The sequence below is a fragment of the Urocitellus parryii genome, chromosome 10, assembly GCF_045843805.1.
Source record: "Urocitellus parryii isolate mUroPar1 chromosome 10, mUroPar1.hap1, whole genome shotgun sequence".
NCBI lineage: Eukaryota > Metazoa > Chordata > Mammalia > Rodentia > Sciuridae > Urocitellus > Urocitellus parryii.
Window position 1 is genome coordinate 32,704,121 of NC_135540.1, and position 25,103 is coordinate 32,729,223.

The following is a 25,103-nucleotide window of genomic DNA, read 5'->3' on the forward strand; positions in this document are numbered from 1 at the left end:
AAAAAATGAAAAATAAATATTGAAATTCTCTCTCTCTCTTTAAAAAAAAAGTTTATTTGTTTATTAAAAAACAGAGATATGAAAAACTGTGTTCTATATGTGTAATAAGAATTGTGATGCATTAAAAATAAGATTTTATTTTTTTATTAAAAAATAAAAGCAATTTAAAAAAAATTGGGATATCATTGTAAAATCAGGTTTGGACACTCTTTTTTATTCTTATTAAAAAAAAGTGTCCAAACCTGATTTTTAAATATATTGATAGCATATGTGCTTGTTATTAAATAATCTTAAAAATGTGATTTTTTAAAAAAAAATTTAAATATTTTATTTTTTAGTTGTAGATGGACACATATCTTTATTTTATTTTTTTATGTGGTGCTGAGATCAAACCCAGGGCCTTGCGTGTGCTAGGCAAGCGCTCCACCACTGAGCCACAACCCCAGCCTGAAAATGTGATTTTTAATAGTGTAGTGATGTCATGCCTGTAATCCCAGTGGCTCCAGAGGCTGAGGCAGAAAGGATGATGGGTTCAAAACCAGCCTTAGCAACTTAGCAAGGCCCGAAGCAATTCAGTGAGACCCTGTCTCTAAATAAAATATAAAAAGGAGCTGGGGATGTGGCCAGTGGCTAGGTGCCCCTGGGTTCAATCCCTCGTACAAAAAAAAAAAAAAAAGATGTGCGAATAGTTGAGTACAGTGATGCACATCTATGATCCAGTGACCCAGGAGGCTGAGGCAAGAAGATTACAAGTTCTAGGCCAGCCTCAGCAGTTTAGCAAGGCCCTAAGCAACTTAGTGAGACCCTGCCTCAAAATATAAAGTAGAGGGCAAGGACTGGGGCTCAGGGGTAGAGCATTTGCCTCATGCTTGTGAGGCACTGGGTTCGATCGTCAGCACCACATAAAAATAAATAAATCAAGATATTAAATATATATTATTAATAAATAAATAAGTAAATAAAAAGTAGAAAGGCTGAGGATGTAGTTCAGTGTAGAGTGCCCCTGGGTTTAGTACTCCTTACTACCAAAAAAAAAAGTACTACAAAAAAAGAAATTTGTGTGGTATTCTGTTCTATTACTTTCATAGAATTCATTTTATTAAACCCTTTATTATTGAATATTTGGATTGCTACTACTTTTGTATTATTGTAAACAGTGTTGTAGGTAACTCTTCTTTACTTACAACCAATTTCTACAAGTGAATGATAAGTCAAGAAGGGTTCAAAATTCTACATGTCTAAAATGTTGGAGTCTAGGGCTGGGGTTGTGGCCCAGGAGTAGAGCGCTTGCCTAGCATGTGCGAGGCCCTGGGTTCAATCCTCAGCATCACATAAAAATAAATAAATAAAATCAAGGTAGCACGTCCAACTAATATTAAAAATAAATATTTAAAAAAATGTTGGAGTCTTGATTTTTCCATCTTCTGCCCTTCAGATCTGGTTGAGACTAACAGTCATTTAATTAACCTGGTTTACAGGAGAGTTCTTTAAGAGTTGTGCTTCCACTGTAATTTTTTTTTTCTTGTGGTGTTGGGGATTGAACCCAGGGCCTTATGCATGTGAGGCAAGCACCAACTGAGCTATATCTCCAGCCCTCCACTGTAATTGAGAGATAAAAACAATAAAGAAATAAAGCAGAATAAAAGATTTGTGTGTGTGTGTGTGTGTGTGTGTGTATGCACTGTGTGTGTGTATTTTAGATCTGAGGAATAGAAGAGCTGACCAAATATGAGCTTCGAAAAGAGGAAAGGACTCAACACTGGGAATTGGAAGTTAAGAAAAGGATTTGGTGATAATCTGGGAATGCTAAAATATTGTCTTTGAAAAAACAAATTTGGGGCATTTTAGAAAAAAAGATGTTCAAATACATTTTCATAAATGTTATTAGTCTGATAATAATGAGAAATGGAGTTGCAGAGACAATTCTGGCTGTTCATCATTAGGTTGAATAATCGATTCAATTAAACAATTCAACAGCTAAAGTACTTATGCATGAAATTAATTTTTTTTTTAATGGAACCCACAGCCTTCTACATGCTACGCAAGTGCCCTGGCACTGAGCTACATCCCCAACCCAAAATTTAACTTTTGGATCTCCTCACTGTTTTTTCATTTTCTCTTCTTGCCTGACAGTGTAATTGGAGTCTAATTTCTTGCCTCCTGCTATCTTAAGTTAGATTTCTGTTTAAGTGTAGTTTTTGATGTTTATTAATCATTTGGGAGATAGAATCACAATGGTGTAATTTTCTCCTTTAAATTGTGTGCTTAACTCTTGTCAATGTGAACACATTTTCTGTGTGCACATCAAAGTAAAACTGAATAGGCATGTCTTGGGAGATAAAATGCTGCAGATTTCTCACTATCAGAAATTGCCTTATTTCTTTCAGATTTCATTAATGCAGTGAGTCCCTGGTGCTTCGTAAGTGTAAATTATTATGTAATTTTGACATAAAAATCATCCTTTCTGAAGATTCATTAGACTTTGCTTAAAACTACAGCAGAGCAGTCATATTTTGAAAATATGTCAATTTTGTCATACTTATCCTGCTCATTTCTAGAGAAACTATGAAAACTAGGACAAGTTGATTTTAATTAATATTCTCATAATTCTCTCCAGAGTACATTGTAATTTCCATTACTTTTAAAGTGCTTCTGGAATCACGGGGGATAACATTCCCCAATTTAACTACATAATTATAAGTAAGTACAGTAAATATTAGTATGATATTTTGATTTAAGAATATTGTTAAAGCTACTGAAAGGTGTTTAGATAAAATACTAAGCATTAGGTCCTTTGTAAATACCACATTTTATGAATGTGTTTGCCAGGTTTTCAAGAACAACTTATAGGACAAAAAGTTTATTTCAGCTTATCGTTTTAGAGGTTCAATCCATAGTCAGCTGATCTTTTGCTCTGGTGCCAAGGTGAGGTGGAGCTCATGTAGGAAAGGTGTGATGGAGGAATTCTGTGAGGCCAGAAAGAAGAAAGAGTAAGGGGAAGCGGCCCCAAGGAAAATAAAACCTTGCAAGGGCATTGCCCACAGTGACCTATCTCCTCCTGCCACATCCCACCTACATAGTTACCACCCACTAGGTCCATTCAAACTGGGATGGATTCATTAAGCTACAGCTCTCATAATATTGTTTCTGCTCTGAACCATTCCTGCATTGTCTCACACATGAGCTTTTAGGGGGCACCTCAGATCCAAACCACAAAAATGAGTTTGTTAGCTATCTATAAGTTTAAGAATACAAATGAGAATTGAGTTATTCTTTTGTACAAAATAAGGAAGTACAGCATGTTTAGAGGAGAGGTAGAGTTTCAAAAGTTAGTGGTTTGGATAGCATGTAGAACAATCATTTAGTTGGATCTATGTAGGGCAAAGCTATCGCATGTATTTTGTGTTAAGAAACTTCTTGCGGGCTGGGGATGTGGCTCAAGCGGTAGCGTGCTCGCCTGGCATGCGTGCGGCCCGGGTTCGATTCCCAGCACCACATACCAACAAAGATGTTGTGTCCGCCGAGAACTAAAAAAAATAAATATTAAAAATTCTCTCTCTCTCTCTCTCTCTCTCTCTCTCTCTCTCTCTCTCTCTCTCTCTCTCTCTCTCTCACTCTCTCAAAAAAAAAGAAAAAGAAAACTTCTTGCAATCACGCAAACTAGAACAATGCTTGATACCTGGGGGTTAAATAGGGTTGCAGTCACCTTGAGTGTACTGGGAGATAACCATTATATATAAATATATATACTATATAAAAATCATATTTAATTTTTACTTTTAAAAACCATATGTTTAAACTTAAAAAGACTGTTTTGGCTGATGGCCCCTTCCACTGTGGTCCTTGAAGAATAAAAGATTCATATCACAGTCACAGCAAATAGCCCCATTCAGTTTCACAAGTTGCCCCTGGAGTGGCTCATGTGTCCCCAGATCGTGCTGGATTTTCTTCCCATAAACCCTTTTACAGCTAACTAGCACTGGACACAGACTCAAAAAACTTAAACATTGAAAATATTAGGTTGCCCTACTCCCATATTCAGTTCTCAAAGAAAAAACAAATACTTATTTGTAAGGTAGAGTCCAATTTCTAATTTTCCTTTTGATGAGTACCTCGATTATTTATTTTCTCTTTCCCTTTATTCATTGATCCCTTCTTTCCTTCCTTTCTTTTGATCCCTTTCAAAATATTTTAAAAAGAAGTTCTGCTTCTGCTATGCTAGTGTCCTAAATATTAGTTTAGTCTGTCTGTTTGGGTACTCAGCATACTATCCCCTGATGGACACATCACAAATGTTTCCAGTGTATGAAGGCCCTGATGAACCATCTCTAATATGAATCCCAATAAGGTGGTCTGTCTGAATCCCTTTGCTAATGTAATTCAGAAAGATTAGTCTCTTTCCCTCAAATATGAAAAATGAAAAGCTTAAGACCTGATTGGTAATAAAAGGTATCTTATAGACAACTGAGTGACTTTGAATACAGACTGAATTTTACATATTATTTAGTCAAATTTCTTGGAACTTATACTGATACTGTGATTATATAGGAAAGGCTAATGTCATAATGTAACTAGGTAAGAACTTGGGTGTCTTAGACTCTTGCTCCATCTTGCAAAAAAAAAAAAAATCTGCATTTGTACATACTGTATACAAAGAGAGACAAATGCAAAGACATTCTAGAGCCACAGGGGACAACGAAACAGTCCGCCATTTAACTACATAATTAACAATTGGTACAGTAAATATTAGCAGAGAAAAAGAGAAACAGAGAATGCAGATGTGAAAAAACATGGATATATATATATATATATATATATATATATATATATATATACACACACATACATATATATAGTTATTTTATTAATCCTCTACAGAAAAGTTGAAATATATATATATATATTAAATATAACTATATAACTATATATATATATATATTCCTCTGTAGAGGATTAATAAAATAACCACATAATCACTGAAACTAGAATATGAAGTATCAAAAGAATCACAGTTGATATTATATAATGTTGACTAATGTTTTTAAGAATCTATATGATATTTGAGGTATGCAGCTTTGGTTTTTAGAAAATTATCAAAGAAAGCTAACATGATTAAGATCATTAAAGATCATAAATAGTGACTTATTTTAGATAAGATGATTTATGAGTACACAAACACACAAAGACATAAACTAAATAGGTCCCAGAAGTCACTGGCCAAATGCTAGTCACTTCCATTTTTTTGTTTTGTTTTGTTTTGTTTTCTTTTGTGGTGCTGGGGATAGAACCCAGAGCCTCACACATACTAGGCAAGGGCTTTAACACTAAGATACATCCCCAATCCTTGATATTGTTTTTTCCTTCCACCACATAAGCTTTCTAGTAGCTCAGAACTTGTTAAAAATCAATGAAGCAGGGACTGGGGTTGTGGCTCAGTAGTAGAGTTCTTGCCTAGCATGTGTTGAGACACTGGGTTTGATCCTCAGCACCACATAAAAATAAATTAATAAAGGCATTGGGTCCATCTACAACTAAAAAATGTATTTAAAAAAATCAGTGAAGCAGGCCTGGGGACATAGCTCAGTTAGTAGAGTGCTTGCCTCATATGCACAAGGCCCCAGGTTCAGTCCCCATAACCACCAAAAAAGAAAAAAAAAAAAAAAAGAATGAAGCAGGGGGCTGAGGTTGTAGCTCAGTGACAGAGCACTTGCCCAGTATGTGTGAGTCACTGGGTTAGATTCTCAGCACCACCTAAAAATAAATAAAATAAAGGTATGTGTCCATCTACAACTTAAACAATTTTTTAAAAAATCAATGAAGTAATATTTCTTCTACTCTCCTGACCAATAAAATATATTTTTTCCATTTATTCATCCAGTTACTGAAAATTTAGTCATTGTCTATTCTTTGCCAGGACCCATATTAGTCTCTGAACATACAAAAATAAAAATGCATGTGTCCTGTCCTTAAGGAGTTCACAGTCAATTGGAGGGCAGACATTTGACACAGGAATAGAGTATAATAAAAAAAGTGTAGGCCAGGTGTGGTTGTGCATGTCTGTAAGCCCAGCGGCTTGGGAGGCTGAAGCAGGAAGATGGCGAGTTCAAAGCCAGCCTCAGCCAAAGTGAGGTGTTAAGCAACTCAGTGAGACCCCGTCTCTAAGTAAAATACAAAATAGGGCTGGGGATGAGGCTCAGTGGTGGAGTGCTCCTGAGTTCAATCTCTGGTATCCCCCCAAAAAAGGTGTTACAATAGTGGTACATATAATCTACTGTGGGAACACAGAGTAAGAAGCAGTAATTTAGCTGATATAGGAGGAATGAGGTGAAGAATCAGGTAATAATGATTCAATAATAAGTAATACAGTAACAAAAACAGTGATAGTGGTCATATACCAAACAAATCCTAAATGTAATTGTACTTATGGAGGGTTAGGTTGACAGAGGCCAAATTACCAGGCAAGGGAGGGGCCAGGGCATAACAGTGCAAATCTTGGGTGAAAAGATTTATCAAGCCTATCCGCCTAGAACATTTTTGCCATAGTCACAAGTTCCTTTCTCAGGTGCTTCCCATATGTCATCTAGATAATGTTGCTTCCATTTAAAAGAGGCCCTGAGGCTCACAGGAGGTATGTGATTTGCCTCTGGACAGGCAGCTTGTATGTGGCAAAACAGAACCTAGAGAAAAACTTGGGTGTCTCTGACTCTTGCTCCATTTAGCATGTAACACTGCCTTCCTGCACACGTTTGATTAGGAGGGTCTTGAAAGACCAGGAATTTCACAGGTGAACCAAGGAGAAAAGTGAATTGTAGGCAGGAGGAGAATATGCAAGGCATTAAGGAATTAGAGAGCTTGGCAAATCCTCATAGGCACAATTATTTGGAATAATTAGAGTAGAAATTATGTGGGTGGAAAGTGCTGGCAGACAAAATCAGATAGGCCTAGCTGAGCTGGAACAAGTAAGGCTCTTGAATATTGCACAGAGGGGCTTATATTTTAGGGGAATAAGTACTGAGAAACCACTAGAGAATTTTCAGCTTCAGAATCACATGATCAGATCTGCCTTTTAGAAAGATGACTGTGCAAAGGCCCAGACAAATTCTAACAAGAGTCCAGCCAGGACAAGGACAAGGGTCAAACAGGGGGTGGAGTCTGCACTTTGGCTGGAGGCACTAGGCAGAAGAAAGAAGTCCTAACCTTTTGCATGTATTCCTTACACAATTTATGAGACTTCCTTTGACATGACAAAATGTAAACACCTTTTCATCACCATCTTCAAAACCATCATGTAACATGTTCTTTTAAAGAACATCGAAAGGCACTATTTTGGTTCCGAATGGTTCTCAGGAAAGCAGTGTTCCCTCTGAAACTTTCAGTCATGCTGCTTCTTAGGAGGCATTTGGGTGGATGGGAGACAGGAAATAAGGTTCATAGGAAAGCTATCTGAACAAGGCCAATGGCAACAGAGTGGTGGTAGGGAGGACTGGTTATGATTCAACGTAACATGATAACTGATTGAACGCAGAGACTGAAAGTGAATCAGAGGTGACTCCTAGTTTTGCATGAGGAAATGAGTAGATGGTGTCATTCTCCAGGATAGGGGAATATTTGAAGAGGTTTTTGAAAGAAAGATGTGGAGTTAAATTTGAAGTTGTTGATTTTACATTTGGTTGTCAAAATTATTCTGGCACCATTTGTTAAAAAATCTGTCTTTTTTCTGTGGTATCTTTGTCAAAAATCAGTTGCCAATATCACACTATTTTGATGAATTTAGTTTTTTTAAATTTTTTTTAGTTATACATGGACACAATATTTTTATTTTGTTTATTATTTTTATGTGTTGCTGAGGATCGAACGCAGAGTCTCTCACGTGTGAGACAAGCGCTCTACCACTGAGCCAGCACTGATGAATCTCATTTTATAGTGAATCTTGAAGTAGGGTAATAAATACTTTGAAGAACTTCAACTTTATTTTATTTTATTTTATTTTATTTTATTTTAAATCAGAAGTGTTTAGCCTTTCCAAGTGAATTTTAAATCTTTTTTTCTTTCTTTCTTTCTTTCTTTTCTTGTTTTTTGGTGCTGGAAATTGAATTCTGCATTCTAGGTAAGTGCTTTAACTATTGAGCCCCATATGTTTTAGAATTATCTTGTCAGTATCTACAAAAAAAAAAAAAAAAAAAACCTTGCTGGGGGGCTGGAGTTGCGGCTCAGTGGTAGAGTACTTGCTGGGCATGTGTGAGGTCTTTGGCATTTTCTGATAATAATTACTGATTTTCAAAGAGAAAAATTGTGATTCATTGACTATAATTTTTCATGTACTAGGTATGGTCAGATTTTGGTACCCCATTCCAAAGATGACTTGCATATAAGAAAGAAGCTATAACACCTTTGGAAACCATGCCTACTTGGTGATTTTTGATATGGGATTCAATCATCTCCCAAATGAAGTATGAGAGGTAACTGTAGATCACAAGGGATTCATAATTCCTTTCTGGAAGAAAGCAAGAAAAGTGATTAGAACTCATATCCTTCCCCCGTCTCTCCTTATTCTCATTGGTTGCCTCTTGCTCACAGAGGTTAACCTGGTAGTTCATTCAATCTGTCTCCAGCTTTGCACGAGTTGACTCAATCCTGGACCCAGAATTCTTCATAAGAACCCCACTTCAGGGAAAGGACAAAAATTGTGCAGTGCCAACTGTATTATTTGGACACTGTTTTGTGCTTTGTTTAATGGAGGAAAGGGGAGAATTAGAACTCTTTCAAAAGAGGACCACTCTCTGATATTTGCAACTATCAGGATAGAGATTCATCAAAAACATTAACATGGACTATAAATGCTCTAATCAGGCAAAGAAGCTAAACTTAAACTCTGCTGAGATGTCTCCTACTGAGCTGGGCATGGCTGTGCATGTCTGCAATCCCAGTGATTCTAGAGGTTGAAGCAAGAGGATTGCAAGTTCAATGCCAACCTCAGTAATTTAGTGAGGCCGTCAGCAATTTAGCAAGACTTTGTCTCAAAATTTAAAAAAAATTAAAAAGGATTGGGAATGTATTTCAGTGGTAAAGCACTTCTGGGTTCAGTCCCAACTACAAAAAAAGAAAAAAAAAAAAAAGAAGAAGAAGAAATCTTGTTGGTCTGGGACCCAAATACCGGTGTAACTGCTGTTATTCCTTCTGGAAATTCTGAAATGTTATGTGTTCACAAGTGTTTGATGAAATTTAGACTGCAGAAATTGTGCCTTGAAAGTGATTTTTATTTTTATTTTTGGTACCAGGGATTGAACTCAGGGGCACTGGGCCACTGAGCCACATTCCCAGCCCTATTTTGTATTTTATTTAGAGACAGGGTCTCACTGAGTTGATTAGTGCCTTACCATTGCTGAGACTGGCTTTGAATTCAAGATCCTCCTGTCTTAGCCTCCCAAGCCACGGGGAGTATAGACGTATACCATTGTGCCCAGCTTGAAAGTGATTTTTTTTTTTAGTTGTACTTGGACACAATACCTTTATTTTATTGATTGATTTATTTTTATGTGGTGCTGAGTATCAAACCCAGGGCCTCGAACATGCTGGGCAAGTGCTCTACCACTGAGCCACAACCCCAACCCCTTGAAAGTGATTTATAAATCACTATAAAGATACCTGGGCAAAAGAAATGCTACATGTAATTTCTGCACAGATTTTACTTGGTTACTCAGATTTTAAGACTATACTTCACCTTGGGTGGGGTGAATTGAAGCCTCCTGGAGTACCTTTCTTTGGATTATTGTTGGCTAGGGCACAATGCAGTTTGGTTTAGTTTTAAATTTTTCAAAAAATTTGTGAATTGAAAATGTCACAAATATACCACCTTGGATGTTATCTTTGCACATAATTAAAATGGGTCTGTAATTAATTTTTTTTATTAAACAATTTTCTATATTTAGTCTTTGGGGCGCTATGCATATATTTATGTATATTAATAATTTGACGTTAATAATTCTGACATTTAAAAAGTGGGACAATAACACAAATAGATTTATGTTATGTATATCTTACTTTATGAGATGGATATAAACCTGGTAATAGGTTAAATATTTGTAAGAGTAAATTCTGGTTTTTCACTTATTAAATTGAGACAGAGATATCTTTAGACCCCAGCTCCTATTGTGCTCTGTGGAACATTGGAGGCTTTCTGAAGACTAGTAGTTCTGTTTGGTGATGCAAGCATTCTTTACATTATGAACATGCTGATCATCTGCAGCAAGGAACCACTCACCCAGATAAATTATTTAAAATTGAGCCTTTAAAAAAGTTTTTTTTTTTTTTTTTGGTGTAGTTAAGTGGATACAATATCTTTTTTTAAATATTTACTTTTTAGTTGTAGTTGGACACAATACCTTTATTTGTTTTTATGTGGTGCTGAGGATCAAACTTGCACTTGCTAGGCAAGTGTGCTACCACTGAGCCATAACGCCAGCCTGAGCCACAACGTCAGGCAAGCACTCTACCACTGAGCTACAGCCACAGCCCCCTATTAAAAAACAAAACAAAACAAAACAAAACAAATTAACTGAAGCTCACTTTGGTTCTCTAAGTTCAAAATGCTGTAAAGTTAGAGGTTGATTTTTTTTTTTTTTTTGGGTACTGAGTAATGAACTCAGAGTCACTCAACCATTAAGCTTCAATTTTAAAAATTTCTTGGGCTGGGATTGTGGCTCCAAGGTAGAGCGCTTGCCTAGCATGGGCAGGACCACATAAAAATAAAAGGCATTGTGTTGTGTCCATCTACACCTAAAAATAAATATTAAAATTTTTTTTCTTATTTTGAAACAGGGTCTCACCAACTTGTTCAGTTCACCCCCAGACTTGCCTTTCTTCTGTCTCAGCCTCTTGAGTTGCTGGGATTACAGTAGGTTGATTTTTTTTGTGTGTGTGTGTGTGTGTGTGATGCTGGGGAAGGTTGATATATTTTTAACCTAAAATCTTTCCTAGAAAACTGAGGGGCCTCTGTGACTAATGTAATTCCTTTTTGGAAGAAGGGAGAGATGAGAAAGAGTATTTACTCTTATTAATCTTGTTTTGAGTCATTGCCATATTAATCTAGCAAGAATGATATGACTAACCACGTTTAACATAGATAGAAACTTCTGCTCAGAGGTTACTTTCTTTACTCAAGGCCACTGAGTTAATGTGTATCATAACAGGTTTTCAAATTCAGTACTGTCTGGCATCAGTTTCCAAGGTTTTTCCACTATACCACTTAAATATTCAGCTATGCATGTTTAAAGCTAAATGTATTGACTGAACTGATAATACAGATTGTGTTTTTCCCCAAGTAGAAGTGGATAAAATTCTGTTACTGCAATCACTTTGATGCTATTTCCTTTGTGTCAATAGACCTGTCTGTGAGGCCTATGGCCAGGCTGGGGTGGAGCACTGTGAGTTTTTATTGGTCTATAACTTGGTCTAATTATCTCTGGATTCTTATAGACAAGCAATGACAGCAAAAACTCATTCCTCTTAGGTGAGATAAGCATAAGGTGAAACTAAACTCTGCTTTTAATGGCTTACCAGAATTTATCTCTGGAAATATTTATTTTATGTGATAAGTAAAATATTATTATATGAAGACTACTGGAGATAGCCAGGGCCAATTGTGATTACATCTCGAGGGCTTGGACAATTCTGTTTTCTTCTGAGCCATGTCCATATAGTATCTTAGTTTTCTAGTATGTGTCTCATCCAAAGTTCAAAGTTCCTCTCTTTTTGTCATTTGCTTGTGTTTTCTTCCCTGAGGTTTCTAACTCATACATTCTGCTTTGTCATATTTAAGGATTCCTCTTTTAACTCCCACAAAGGCAATTTTTTTTTCTTTTTTTGCTTGACTCCTTTAAATTTTTGTCTTGCAACATAATGGACCTTCTGATAGAAAAGTTAAAATAACAATACAAATAAAATAGCTTCCTCCTCTAAGAAAGCCCTCAGTTCTTGTTTCCCACGCCCTTGTTTGCCCTTCACTTCCTTGGCCTAATTTAGATTTGTAAACTCAATGCATAGGCATTTTGTCTTTGTTTATGTACACATCGTGCCTAGCTCTAGTCTTGGATTTAACAGATATTAAATAATCATGACTTTGGAATGGTGATTAGTGTTGACATTAAAAAAAAAAAATTACAGCTGGTCAGGAATACTGCTTTTTGTTGTCCTTGTTGTTGTTTGTTCAAATGACCTCAGTCTGATTTAACCCTCTTGTGGTAGACAGCTGCACTAGAGTACACTTGAATTTACCCTTGAAAACCACCTGGAGACCAGAGCTGGCAATAATTGCAGCTGATCTTCTGATGAACACTTACAAATTCTTGTACTGCATACCAGTTTGCTTGTGGAAGTAATTTCAGCGTGTATAATCACCTTCACATAACTGGAGAAACCCAGATATGATCTTATATAATGCCCCATCATGACAGGATTATCTCACTGGGTTAACTTTGCCTGCTTGAAATTGAAGTTTTTTTTTAATTAATTAATCTATTTTTTATTACTTGGGCATTCAAGTGATCCAGTGTGGGCCTTAAAAATCTATGCATGGAGTACTCTTATCAACTGTGTATGGCATTAATATTGTGAGGTTTTAACATGAGGTCTTTAATTTACCTGTTTTCTGGCTTAAAGAGACTTTAGCCTGTATAACCCCTTTACAGGTTCCCTTAAAATTTGTCGACTGAGGCTGGGTTTGTAGCTCAGTGGCAGAATGCTTGCCTAGCACATATGAGGCACTAGGTTCAATCCTGAACACTATGTAAAATCAAATAAATAAAGGTATTGTGTCCATCTACACTAAAAATATTTTTTTTTTTTAAAAAAAGAATCTTGGGGAGCTAGGGCTGTGGCTTAGTGGTAGAGTACTTGCCTAGCACATGTGAGGCACTGGGTTCAATCCTCAGAACCACACAAAAATAAATAAATAAAATAAAGATATATAAAGAATCTTGGGCTGGGGTTGTGGCTCAGTGGTAGAGTGCTTGTCTAGCATTCATCAGGTACTTTGTTCAATGCTCAGCGCTGCACATAAATAAATAAAGTTCACTGACAACTAAAAAATTTTTAAAAATTAAAAAAAAAGAATCTCATAAAAAAATTTGCAGACTGATTTTGGACCACAGTTCTGTGGAACAGTTTGTAAAAACAAATGCCAAACACTTGACAACAATAGGAGAAATTGACAGTGGATCTAAAGTTTAACAATGCATTTCCTTTTAGAAATAACAGCACCAGCTTTCTCACAATAAGGAAAATAAAGAAGGAGCTTCCATCTCACCTTAATATTTCAAAAGTAAACAAATCAATGGAGGAAAGTGGTTATGTCATTGTGAGGAATACAATAGTGTAACTCAATAGAACAGTTTTGTTAATGTTTGTGTATCCAAGGTAATAACATTAATAAATCAGGAGAAAATATTTTCTTTTTCTAGAATCAGTTCTCAAAGACCTACATGAAATCTATATTACTGTACTTCTTATCCATGTGGGAACATCCACAACTCTGAATTGATTAGGATACCTGTATAATCAAATTTAAGATTCCAGTTTAAATTGTGTTTTTGATACATTTCATCTAACTTGTTTCAAGAGCTCTGGCCTACTCTCCACTGGGACTCTCTGGAATGCAATTTGCAGGTAAATCCAGTATTACCTAGTGGAGCATGCTTACTGAGAAGAGACTGGGTCTGAACTACAGCCTTCCATTCTCCTGAGATTCTTACTGACTTGACTACAAGGGTAAGAGAAACTGAAAAACAATGCTTAAAAATGTGTCTTGTGGAGAGGAAAGCAAATCGTTTAAGGAATGTCTTTAATAGAGCTCAACCTCTCAGCAGGAAACCTTGCCTTGGGAGGGTTGTACAGCTGGAGAAAGTGGTAACAAGAGGAAGCTCTCCTCTTAGCAGGGCAGAGAAGCCTCCTGGATCCTTTCTATTACCCTCGCCCTCCTTTTAGGAGAGGTGAGTAATACAAACCAGTGTCTGGAACATGGGACATGCTCCCACTTGGCAAGGGAAGGGACCACTTTTGTGTTATTCACTATTGGTATTCCAAGCATTCAGATCAGTTCCTAGACTATAGTAAGCACATAATAAATATTTATTGACTGACTGACCAATAAGCACTCAATGTATTCATCAGTAAAATGATTCTCTACCTATTTACCATCTTTCCCTAATCTTTCTTGTGTTGTAGCTGGGTTCAGATTTTTTTTTTTAATAAAAATGACTAAAACCTAACCTACATTATATATTTGGGGATGTGTTAGATTTTGCAGTTGGAAAGATCAAACCTTTTAAAGTCACAAGTAGAATGGCATTAAGGCCAAAACTTGAAATGTATTTCTGGATCTAAAACTCAGTGGTTTATCTCTTTACCTTTCTCTGAATGATTTTCTAGGTAATTGGATTAATAAAGAACAAAAACTCTCTCATTTTTATACTTCCCTTTCTGAGGCAGCATTATAGATGGATTACTTTGATTATGAATTGTTGACAGTTTGGTTTAGAACAGTTGGCTGGCGGATTGTCAGATCTGGGTCAAATTCTGTTACTTCCATGTTGTAACTAGTATAGTGTTCATACGCAAATGTTGATAAAACAGCAATGCATGCCAAGTATCAGGTGTCTTAGATTCTGAGTGCTGATAGCATTGTTGACATAAGTAGATTATAAACCGAGGGGAAATTAGCTTTAATTGAAGTTAATTGATAGATTATAAGTGGACAGTGAGTCATTTTGTTGGTGGATAAGACATACTATTATGCCTTACCTGAGGTCACTGGTGCAATTCTGTATCACAGTAGAGTAGTCAGAGGAAAAAAAAAACAAGGAGTTGGTATGCAACTAGAATTCACAATTTTCTTCCTGAGCTCTAGTTGAAAGGGGTTCCTGCCCAGTGCCCATGCTTTGGAGGGTTCTCCTCTAGCTTCATCCCTCCCAGTGATGCAGGAGGCTCCAAGCTGTCTGAGCACCTACCCTGGACCTTACTACCCTCCCACTTCCAGGCTTCACTTGCCAAGGATGCAACTTGGCCTGAGGAATCACCAAGGGGTGGCTTTTATGAGGGATGTGGTATAGTTTAGATGTGCAGGATGCATTATCCTGTCTGAGCCTTTTTTGGGGGATGGAATGGAGCTGAGACAAGGAAGAAAAGGGGATGCAAGTTACAGGCCAGAAGTCGATATGCCCCACAGGGATATCAACCTAGTTAAATTGTAGTGTTTAGTATTTATAATAGAGTATATGAATTTTCATTTGTTAGTTTGCTTCAGACATTCCAAAGTTAAAAAGCAGGCCTGCAGGTAGGGTAAGTCACATAGCCTATTTTATTGTCAGTTTCCTCATCGGTAAACAGGGTGATAATAACTGTCCCACTAACCTCAAAGGGTGGAGATGATGAGAATGATCTTAAAAATAACTATCATCTGTTGAATACATACTATGGTTCAAGCCATATACAAGACACTTTGCATGCATTATATTTGATCCTCACAAATCTTCAGGGTGTACAGTTTTGGTTCACTTTTTGAAGAACAGAAAACAGGCTTAAAGAGGTTAAGTTTCCTCTTCCAGCTTCTCTCCCACTGAGACACAAGTGAGATAATGTATGTAACAAGCTCATACAAATAGAAGCTAATATAGTAGTTGCTAACTCATTTATCCATTCAATAAATTTTTGTTGAATGCCTATTAATGTATTGAGGATATACTAGTCAACAAAGGAACAAAAATCATTGACTTTAGAAGCTTACATAGGATGTTAGATGGTGTGTGGAATTAAAGCCAGGGTATGTGGAGTCATGGGGAAGATGAGATTTGAATAAAGATGTGATGGAGGTGAGGAAGGACATTTTATCTTTTGGCTGCTGTTCTGTGTGTATGTTTTTCTTTTGGTGAATATGGGTGGGGTGGGTGAAAGTGAAGAGAGACTCCAGTAGTAGAAGGAACAGCAGATGGAAAGCCTATAAGACAAGAATTTGCTTACTTTTCTAAAGCTCAGACCCTGGTCAGAGCTTTAGCTTTTACAACTGAGTAACAAGGGGAGCTAAGCAAAGAAGTGATTTGAATGAAGTGAAAAGATTCACTTTGGCTGAGGTGTTAAAAATGGTCTGTTGGAAGCAAGGGAAGAAAAAGGAAGACCAGGCAGGTGATTATTGCAAAGTGCAGGCAAACAGTAGTTTGGACCAGGATCACAGGAGCAGAGATGGTAGACAGAGATCAGAGTCCAGATACAGTAATTAGCAGTTTTTACTGTCCTTTACAGTGCATAGGAGAAAGAAATTCAGGAAGATTCTAAGGGTTTTTTACTTGTGTGATGACAAAGGTGTAGATGGCATTAATTGTGATGGTCAAGGTTGCAGAATGAGTATATTTTGGGCAGGAGAAAATGGAACCTGTTTGTACATGTTAATTCTAAATTGTCTATTAGACACCAGGTGCAGAGGTCAGGTTTATTTTTTTACTTCATTGGGTTTGAATTCTTTTTTTTCTATTTATAGAGTTGTAATGGTCCTTATGTTCCTTTGTTTTCAAGGTGGTCTTGGTTATATAGAATTTGATGTTAGTGCTCAACTGAGAGAAGAAAGAAATATTAAGAAGTAGTTTCAGCAAAAGTAATAAAAAAGGATCTATAGATATAATTTGTAACTTGAATTCAGTTTCCAAAAGACAGACATGTCTAAGAAGCCATGCAATATCAGTGCCACACACATGACTTAAGGATACCCAAAAGGTAGCTGATAATCAATTCCAAGTGTTTAAAATAAACTAGATATTGAAGAAGCATGTTTGAAAAAAATTTTAAAAAGTAGTGTTCATAAATAACTGTACTAATGGTTCTCAGTCTCCACACAGACATCAAAACATGAACTCATTGGTGCATAGAGCTAAACAAAAATAAAACTCTGAGACCAGACAACAAAATGATTTCTGATGCTTGGCTAATGACATATCTGCATCAGGGCTGACATCACATAGCTCAACCTGGCTCAAGGAAGGAAAAATAAAACTGCAGGAGCATCAACATCTTAGGAGACCTTGTTATCGTCTCTGCACCAAGGGAATCCAGCTTGGAAACTTGGGATCCAGAGAAGGAGCTATGCTCTGTCCAAGGCAAAGCCAGATTATTATTAGTAGCAATAAATGTTTCTGATTATGTCACAGAACTTGCTGTCCTGGTCTCTAACAACGGATCACCATTAAATCTGGCATGTTTGTGTGTCTGGGGGTGGTATTGGTTCTGTTGTTGAAATCGGCACGTTCCCATCTGCCTACTTTTGTGATCATGTAAGTGTTTGAAGGTGCCAGAATGAGCACGGAAGTTGGACAGGAACGTTTTCCCAGAAGAAATTACAAATAAGCAAAATCCTAAGAGGATTTATCGCCACGGAAGCAGCCCAGAGTCAACCCCTGGGTTCTAAAAGAATGCTCAGTATGGCCCAAGTTTGCGGACTGGCTTCTGCTCTCGGTCAGCTTTCAGCCAGATTGGTGAGGGCTGGCGCCAGGGCCATCTGCGAGAGGCGACCCCACGCTGCTGGGTCTCCCGGGACTGGATGCCAAGGATGGGTAGGGGCGCAGCGTGATGGGGGGCGGGTGTTGGGAAAGACAAGTCCCGCGCTCTCCTCAGTCACCAAGACTTGGCGGCGCCTCCTCTGGGCCAGTCAGTGCCGGGGTTAGGCCAGATCAGCTCAGGGCGCTGCAATTCCCTCGCGGCCCCAGTGCTGGTGTCACCTGGTCGCAGCCAAGGTGCTGCTAGCGAGCGAGGGCGCGGCCGGCTGGCGGGCGCGGAGAGCGCGAGGGGGCGGGACCGGCGCGACGGGGCCGCCCGCCCCCCCGATGATGCGGCGGCCGCCGACTGGCCTCCGCCTTGTCACTCACTGCTCACCATGGTTGCAGCACAAAGCAACAAGCCCCGGAGGCCGCTTCCTCCCTGAGGAGCGGCTCGGGCGGCCGGAGAAGGCGCAGGAGGAGGAAGAGGCGGAGGAAGAGGAGGGGAATCGCCGCTTCCCAAACACACTCTCCAAGGGGGCTGTGCGCGGCGCTCGACGCGGCCCTCGGACACCCTCCCGCCGCCGGGAGTCCGGACCTGGGCTACCCGCGGTCCCTCTTCCTCTGCTCCACCGCGCGCAGACGAGGAACAAAGTTGCCGAGGGCGACCCGGAGGCTGTAGCCCGGCTGGGGCTCTGGCCGCGGCGGCGCCGGCGCCGAGGCAGCTCCGTTCCGCGCGCGCCGATGGGGGTAGGCGGTGGCGGGGCCCACGACGGCGGCCGGAGCCGCAGAGGCGGCGGCGACGGCGGCGGGGCGGCGCGAGGGGATGCAGCAGCAGTCGGGAGGGACGGCCGAGCCCAGTAGACCGAGCCCAGGAGCGGCGGCGACTGCAGCCGAGGCGAGCGGGCTTCGCTGCGCCCGGACCTGAGCCTGACCCACCCGGTCCGTCCTGCAGACCAGCGGCGTCCAAGTGCCCAAGGACTGGGGACGCAGGAGACCCGAGTGCTTCGCGGAGACCCCTGGGCGGCGACGCGAGCCCTTGAGAGGAGGGGGCGACCCTCGCGCAGGGGGAGAGGAGGCTCCGCCTGCCTGCAGCCCTCCCCCTCGCTACTGCCGCTCGTACCTCCCTAAAAATAACTCGGGCCCGCTGGGGCCAGGAGGAGCCGCCAGTGTCCCCCGAGCGGAGCCTGGGGAGGCGTGTCGAGCCAGGGCCAGGAGGGAGCCGGGCGCGCCTGTAAACCTACGGAGCCAAGCGGCGAGGAGGAGGAAGGGGACTTCCCTGCTGCCTGGAGCGCCTCAGGCTTGACCGCAGGGACCCTCCCGGCCGCGCGTTTCGGGAGCTGAGCGCGGAGGGCGCCCACCGCGCCTGTCCCGCGCTCTCGGCCCGGGCAAGCCGCCCTCGCGCCCCGCGCAGCCGCCGCGGTTTGGCTGATTAGCCCGGGCGGGCCGCGCAGGGCGGCGGCGGCGGCGGCTGCGCTGGGCCGGGAGGAGGCCAGCGAGGGTGCCGAGCGGCCCCGGCCCGGCCCGCGCGGGGAGATGGCGTCCTACGTGGATAACAGCTTCCGCCAAGCGGTGATGAAGAACCCCGCCGAGAGGACCCCCCAGGTGAGACCCGCTGCCTCCGGTCGCCTGCATTTGGCCGGGTTTGTTTCTCTCAGGCTGCACCCTTTCTTCTCCTCCGCCACCCTGTCCTGACACAGTTCTCCCCAAGCACCCCACTTCTCACATCAGGACTTCCAGGCCTTCCCACCTCCGAGGCTTTTCTCAAGGGCGTCCTGGATTTATTTTTCCCTCCCTTTGCTATTCTTTATACTTCTCACTAGTGAGCTCGGATTGCCCGGCGACAGAGGGGTGTGTGTGTGTGTGTGTGTGTGTATGTTCACCTTCTCCAATTAGCTCCCCTGTTCCCCAGCAGTGCTCGGGACCTCAGAGTCTCAGCGGGTGGGGTCTTACCTTCCCTGTGCCAAAGATTACTCTTGCCACCCTGATTTCTGGTTCCCTTCCTTCCCTTGCATGTGGCTTTCCTTTAGACTTCAGTGGTGTTTGATAATGTGGGATAATGTGGGTATAGGAGGAAACTTGTAGGGTTCTGGGAAAAGTCCATGTTGAGCTTCTAAAGTAGAACATTGAGGTTTGTGTATTTATTTACTATTTTACTTTTTGGAAAAAAGATGCTGCTTTTCATTGAAGGGGAATCAGTTGAATAGTCAGTTTCAGAGTTTTTAGTTTCAATTGCAGATGTAACTGCAGAGCCCGCACATTCAACCCCCCCCCCCAAGGGCACCCTGCGGATACTTCTGGTGTTGCACAACCTTGTCAAAAGTAGACGAGTTTGTTAACCTTTCTATGTGTTTACCGCCAGGCTTCTTTTTCCTCTTACTTCAAGTGGAAGAATTGCTCGTGGGGTTGGATTTGGTCATCTCCAAGTTGGACTAGAGAAGGAGAAATTTTATAAAAATGTGGTGGTTTGATTTTCTTAGCTATAAGTTTCTGAGAGGATAATGACGCATTTTCCTAAGCATTGGGATGGTGACTACAGGGTATCCTTCTTGCCAACCTTCTTAAGGCAAATAAAGCTCTCCTGATCCTGGGACCATCAGATACATTAGGATCGAATGCTTGAAAAGAGTTGCTTTGCTTGTTAGGTGTTGGATGACATCTGTCCAAATCCAAATTGCTCTTATTTTCTGACATTGATTGTTCTTTAATGTGGGGAGAACAGAATAACATAGAATCTTCCGCTGGCTGCCATTGGACAAGCCCCAAGAACGGCACCTGGTACCATTTTGATTTTTTATTTTCTCTGATGGAGCTGTCACATCTGGGGGATCATGGATTGATATCGCATATTTACCAAACCTATGGAAAATGGGCCATAATTTTACAAGGCAATTTATTTTAGTGTCTCCAGAAAGTTCCTATTCTCAAACGCTGTTTCTGTGATGATCAAGCAATGTTCTGCTTTGATCTTGTCCCCCCCCCCCTTAGTGTTTCAGTGCCTCTCAAGTGCCTTCCTCCACCAGAGTACTGCTTTAAAATTTTCAGTTGCATTGGAGTCTTCTGCACCTGAAAATGCACATTCCTAATCTCAGTGGGAAGGAAAAGCAAATTTCAGTGAGACATTTCACTTCTTTTCAAGAATAGTGTTTGAAGTGCCAAGTGAAATCACACATGCTGAGAATATTAGAACCTAGCTGGGCTGGTCAGGAATGATGTCAGAGCCTTGTAGTGGAAATTAGAGATGGGGGAAGTGGTGTCTTCAGTTGATTAGTTAGAAGAATAACAATGCTTGAAACCTACTATCAGGTGGACGGATGGATCGGCAAACAAGACTGGAAGAGACAAAACCTCCACTGTGACAGCCTGTGTGGATTGTGCCAAGTAAATGAACTGTTAAACTTTCCTTTTCCCCTGCCAGTTGTATAGAATGGAGTAAAAACTGACCCAGCATAGAACTTGGCCTGAGTCAGAAGTAAGTGGGCCAGTTACTACTAATACCACACCATGAAACTTCCATTGACAATCTGAAAGCAGCACCCCTACCCCGCCCCCCACCTAACCTTCATAGAAAAGGTAAACACAGAAAAACTTACCAAACATTTTGAACATTCTTACTCGTCAGCCCCATTAACTTTGATGTTCATCATTTGGGTTTTACTTGCGCAGACCCCCCTGTTTGTTTATTGTTTTCAAGAGAAAGTAGCTTGAAATGTGAATGTTTTCCATCTTTTCCTGACTAGCCAGAAATAATCCATCTTTTAAAAGTTTGAAATTTAAGTAGAAAATAAATGCTTCTGGGAGTGGTGTTGTCTGCCTGTAATCCCAGGTACTCTGGAAGCTGAGGCGGCAGAAGGATGGGAAGTTTTTTTTTTAATTGTTGTTGTTCTTTTTAGTTATACATGACTGACAGTAGAATGTATTTTGACAAATTATACATACATGGAGTACAACTTCCCATTTTTCTGGTTGTACATTATGTGGAATTACATTGGAAATTGAACATGGAAAATAATGTCAAACCATTCTACTGTCTTTCCTATTCCCATTTCCTGTTCCTTTCTTTAATCCCTCTTTGTCAAATTGAGTTTACTTCTATTCTTCTCTGATCTACCCCCCACCGTTATTGTGAATTAGCATCCACACAGCAGAGAGAACATTCAGCCTTTGGTTTGGGGGCGTTGGTTTATTTCACTTAGCATGATAGTCTCCAGTTCCATCCATTGACTGGCAAATGCCATAATTTCATTTCTCTTTATGGCTGAGTAATATTCCATTGTGTATATATACCACATTTTCTTTAGTCATTCATCTGTTGAAGGGCACCTAGGCTGGTTCCATAGTTTAGCTATTGTGAATTGAATTGCTATGAACATTGATGTGGCAGTGTCACTATAAAATGCTGATTTTTAAGTCCTTTGGGTATGTATATACTGAGGAGTGGGATAACCGGGTCAAATGATGGTTTTATTCCAAGTTTTCTGAGGCATCTCCATACTGCTTTCCAGAGTAGTTGCACCAATTTTTAGTCCCACCGCAATGTATGAGTGTACCTTTTCCCCAACATGCTCATCAACATTTATTGTTACTTGTATTCTTGATAATTGCCTTTCTGACTGGAGTGAGATGAAATACCAGTGTGCTGTTTTTAGAATTTTTTTTTTGTAGTTGTAGATGGACAGAATGCCTTTATTTTATTTCTTTATTTTTATGTGGTGCTGAGGATTAAACCCAGTGCCTCTACCACTGAGCTACAGCCCCAGCCCCTATCAATAGGTGTTTAACAAAAAAAAAAAAAAAAATTAATTGATTAATTAATTTTTATGTGGTGCTGAGGATTGAACCCAGGACCTCTCATGTGCTGGCTGAACGCTCTACCGCTGAGCCACAACCCCAGCCCTATCAATGTGGTTTTCGTTTGCATTTCTCTAACTAAGCTCAAGGTCACCTATAACTAAAAAATAAATATTTAAAAAAAGACATTTTTTTCATATATTTGCTGACTGATTGTATTTCTTCTGTGAAGTGCTTGCTCAGTTCTTCTGCCCATTGGATGGCAAGTTTGAGTTTAGCCTCATCAACTTAAAATAAAAAATGCAAAGGGCTGGAGTTATGGCTCAGTGGTAAAGCACCCCTAGGTTCAGTCGCTCATACCGCTTAAAACAAACAAACAAAAACCCCTAAACTAACATATTAAAAGACTACTGTGCTTGTTAATGCAAAAGTGGAACTTTACACTTGCCTGTAATCCCAGCGGCTTGAGAGGCTGAGACAGGAGGATCAGGAATTCAAAGCCAGCCTCAGCAAAAGTGAGGCGCTAAGCAACTCAGTGAGACCTTGGTCTGTAAATAAAATACAAAATAGGGCTGGGGATGTGGCTCAGTGGTGCGTTCCTCTGAGTTCAAACCGCAGTACAAAAAAAAAAAAAAGAGGAGTGAGGTTTTTGTGTAAGTAGTGTCTAGTCTCATGAATACTGGAGAGTTAGAACTTTGTAATATAACCAAAGCAACCATGTTAAAAAAGCTTGAAGGACATGAATTAGGAAAGTTTTGCCGTGGTGTTTTCTTCTGTTTCTGAGGATAGATTCCATAAAGGAGTTTGTGGGATTCTCACAGGAAAAGGAAGGTGCTTAGAAAGAAAAGAATAAAGAAAAATGCATTTTTTCATTAAATTTAATTCTTTTTTCCCCCCTTTTCTTTCTTTCTTTTTTTAAATCAGGTCAGCCTAGTTCTTTTTCTTTACTCTGTGAAGTCAGTTTTGTATTTAGGTCAATCAATTGCCTAGAAGTAAACTCAATGTCACTTGTGTAACCTAAGAAGTTGGCTATAGGAGAATCTAGGGTGGGGAGATTCTCGGTAACTTTGAATTAAGAGCATTTCATGTCCACCTGGAAAACCAGAACCTACTCTATAGGCATTTTACTGGGAAGGGGCAATGGTAAGGAGAAGTATAGAAAACATTGTCATCTAAATTTTTAGCCAAATCATGCGTATTCAGATTCAAGAAGCTCTCACTGTTTCACCTGATATTCTGAGAGGACGGAAAAAACTGTATTTAATCTAGTGTTTGTCCTCTACTGTGAATTCTAGTTAATGGGGCATTCTGTTCTTAGACAACATACTCCCTTGAAAATAATGAGCAGGGGCTGCGGCTGTGGCTTAGTGGTAAAGCGCTTGCCCAGCATGCATGAGGCACTGGGTTCGATCCTCAGCACCACATACAAATAAAATAATAAAATAAAGATATCGTGGTCACCTATAACTAAAAAATAAATATTAAAAAAGAAAATAATGAGCAATAGACATTCTACTGATATTTTAAAATGTACCTCCGCTGAAAAACTGGACTCTTACTTAAGTAATTGCTTTATTCAACTATTTAGGTTTGTGTCTTTAATCACTTAAATGAGACCTGTGGTTACCAAAGCAATTTAATGAACTGAAAGATGTAAATAAATTACAAACAGCTTTAGATTTCAAGGCTTTATACAATAAAATAATTTTCTAAACTATTAACTTGTTGAGTTCAGGCCCTTTGAAATTGCTTCTTTGGAGTGTTTAAATAGCTTAATATTTTAGTTTTCCAGGTGAAACATATATTACAAAATTGTTTCCTCTACTTTAAAGACCAAATTTGTGTGTTTTTAGCTAATTGTAAAAGTTACTTTTAGATAGGGTATGTATAAAATAACTCACCCTATTTCCTGGTTAATATCTTACTTTGCCTTTCATCATTAAAAATTTTTTGGGCTATTGCACCATTTGATTTAGTTGCTAAGTCATGAATTTGTCAAGTGAGAGTTCCTTGGAGAGTACAGGGTTTAGTTCTTTGCAAAAGTCACTCCGTAGAATTCATCTTGAGTCATAATGAGAAAGCTGAAGGAAAATACCTTTAGCATAGAGAACTTTAAATTATGAGAATTAGTACAATAGAATATCTCTGACATATATTTAACTTTCAAATGTAGGGGAAGAATAATGTGTATTACAGTTAAATTTTCCATTTGAGTTTCTTTTTACCATTGTTTATATGAGTAGACTCATTTTCATTTGATAGCTTGTACTTTGATTATATTTTTACTTGGTTCTGGCCTGTAGTAATAATATTTATTTTTTAAGTAGTTTTTGTTCTTAAAACTACTAAACTATACACAGTTTGAAAAGCATATTTCCCAAAGAAATAATTGGTCACAAACATTTAAATTTCATAGAAGTGATATGTGAATTTGTTGGGTAAAAAACATACATTTATAACTAAAATACTAATTTTAAACTTTATTAGCATGTGGCTTTGAACAAGTGAGGACTTAAATTTATGGCAAAAATTAGTAACATTCTTTTGCAATATTAGTGAAAGCCTGAAAGTCTTCAAATAGTCTGTTAAACATTTAGTAATTAACAGTTTCATAATTAGCTTTGCATATCTTGGCTGAGGATCAAAATGATCCAGCTGCTGGTTTCATTGTGGTAAATGGGAGTTCACAGAATAGGACTGCCTTGTTTCCAACTTTTTACCTCCCTATCCAAGAAAGGACATAAAAACAAAACCAGTTATAACCTCTTCTATCATTTTATTAATGATCTTACTGTTTAA

General features: G+C 39.5%; 1 protein-coding gene across 5 annotated transcripts in view; it reads left to right on the forward strand.

The window, feature by feature from the left end:
- Nucleotides 1-19,011: 19,011 nt before the first annotated feature.
- Rapgef2 (Rap guanine nucleotide exchange factor 2) overlaps nt 19,012-25,103 on the forward strand; it is a 252,152-nt gene continuing 246,060 nt past the window's right edge. For 3 of the 5 annotated variants that reach the window (XM_026395959.2, XM_077803438.1, XM_077803439.1), the window contains exon 1: nt 19,013-19,118. In XM_026395959.2, the coding sequence (XP_026251744.2) occupies nt 19,050-19,118 (69 nt within the window). In that variant the 5' untranslated portion in view covers nt 19,013-19,049. Of the gene's footprint in view, nt 19,119-25,103 lie in introns of all 5 variants that reach the window. The other 2 variants (XM_077803436.1, XM_077803437.1) reach the window with 1 other exon arrangement.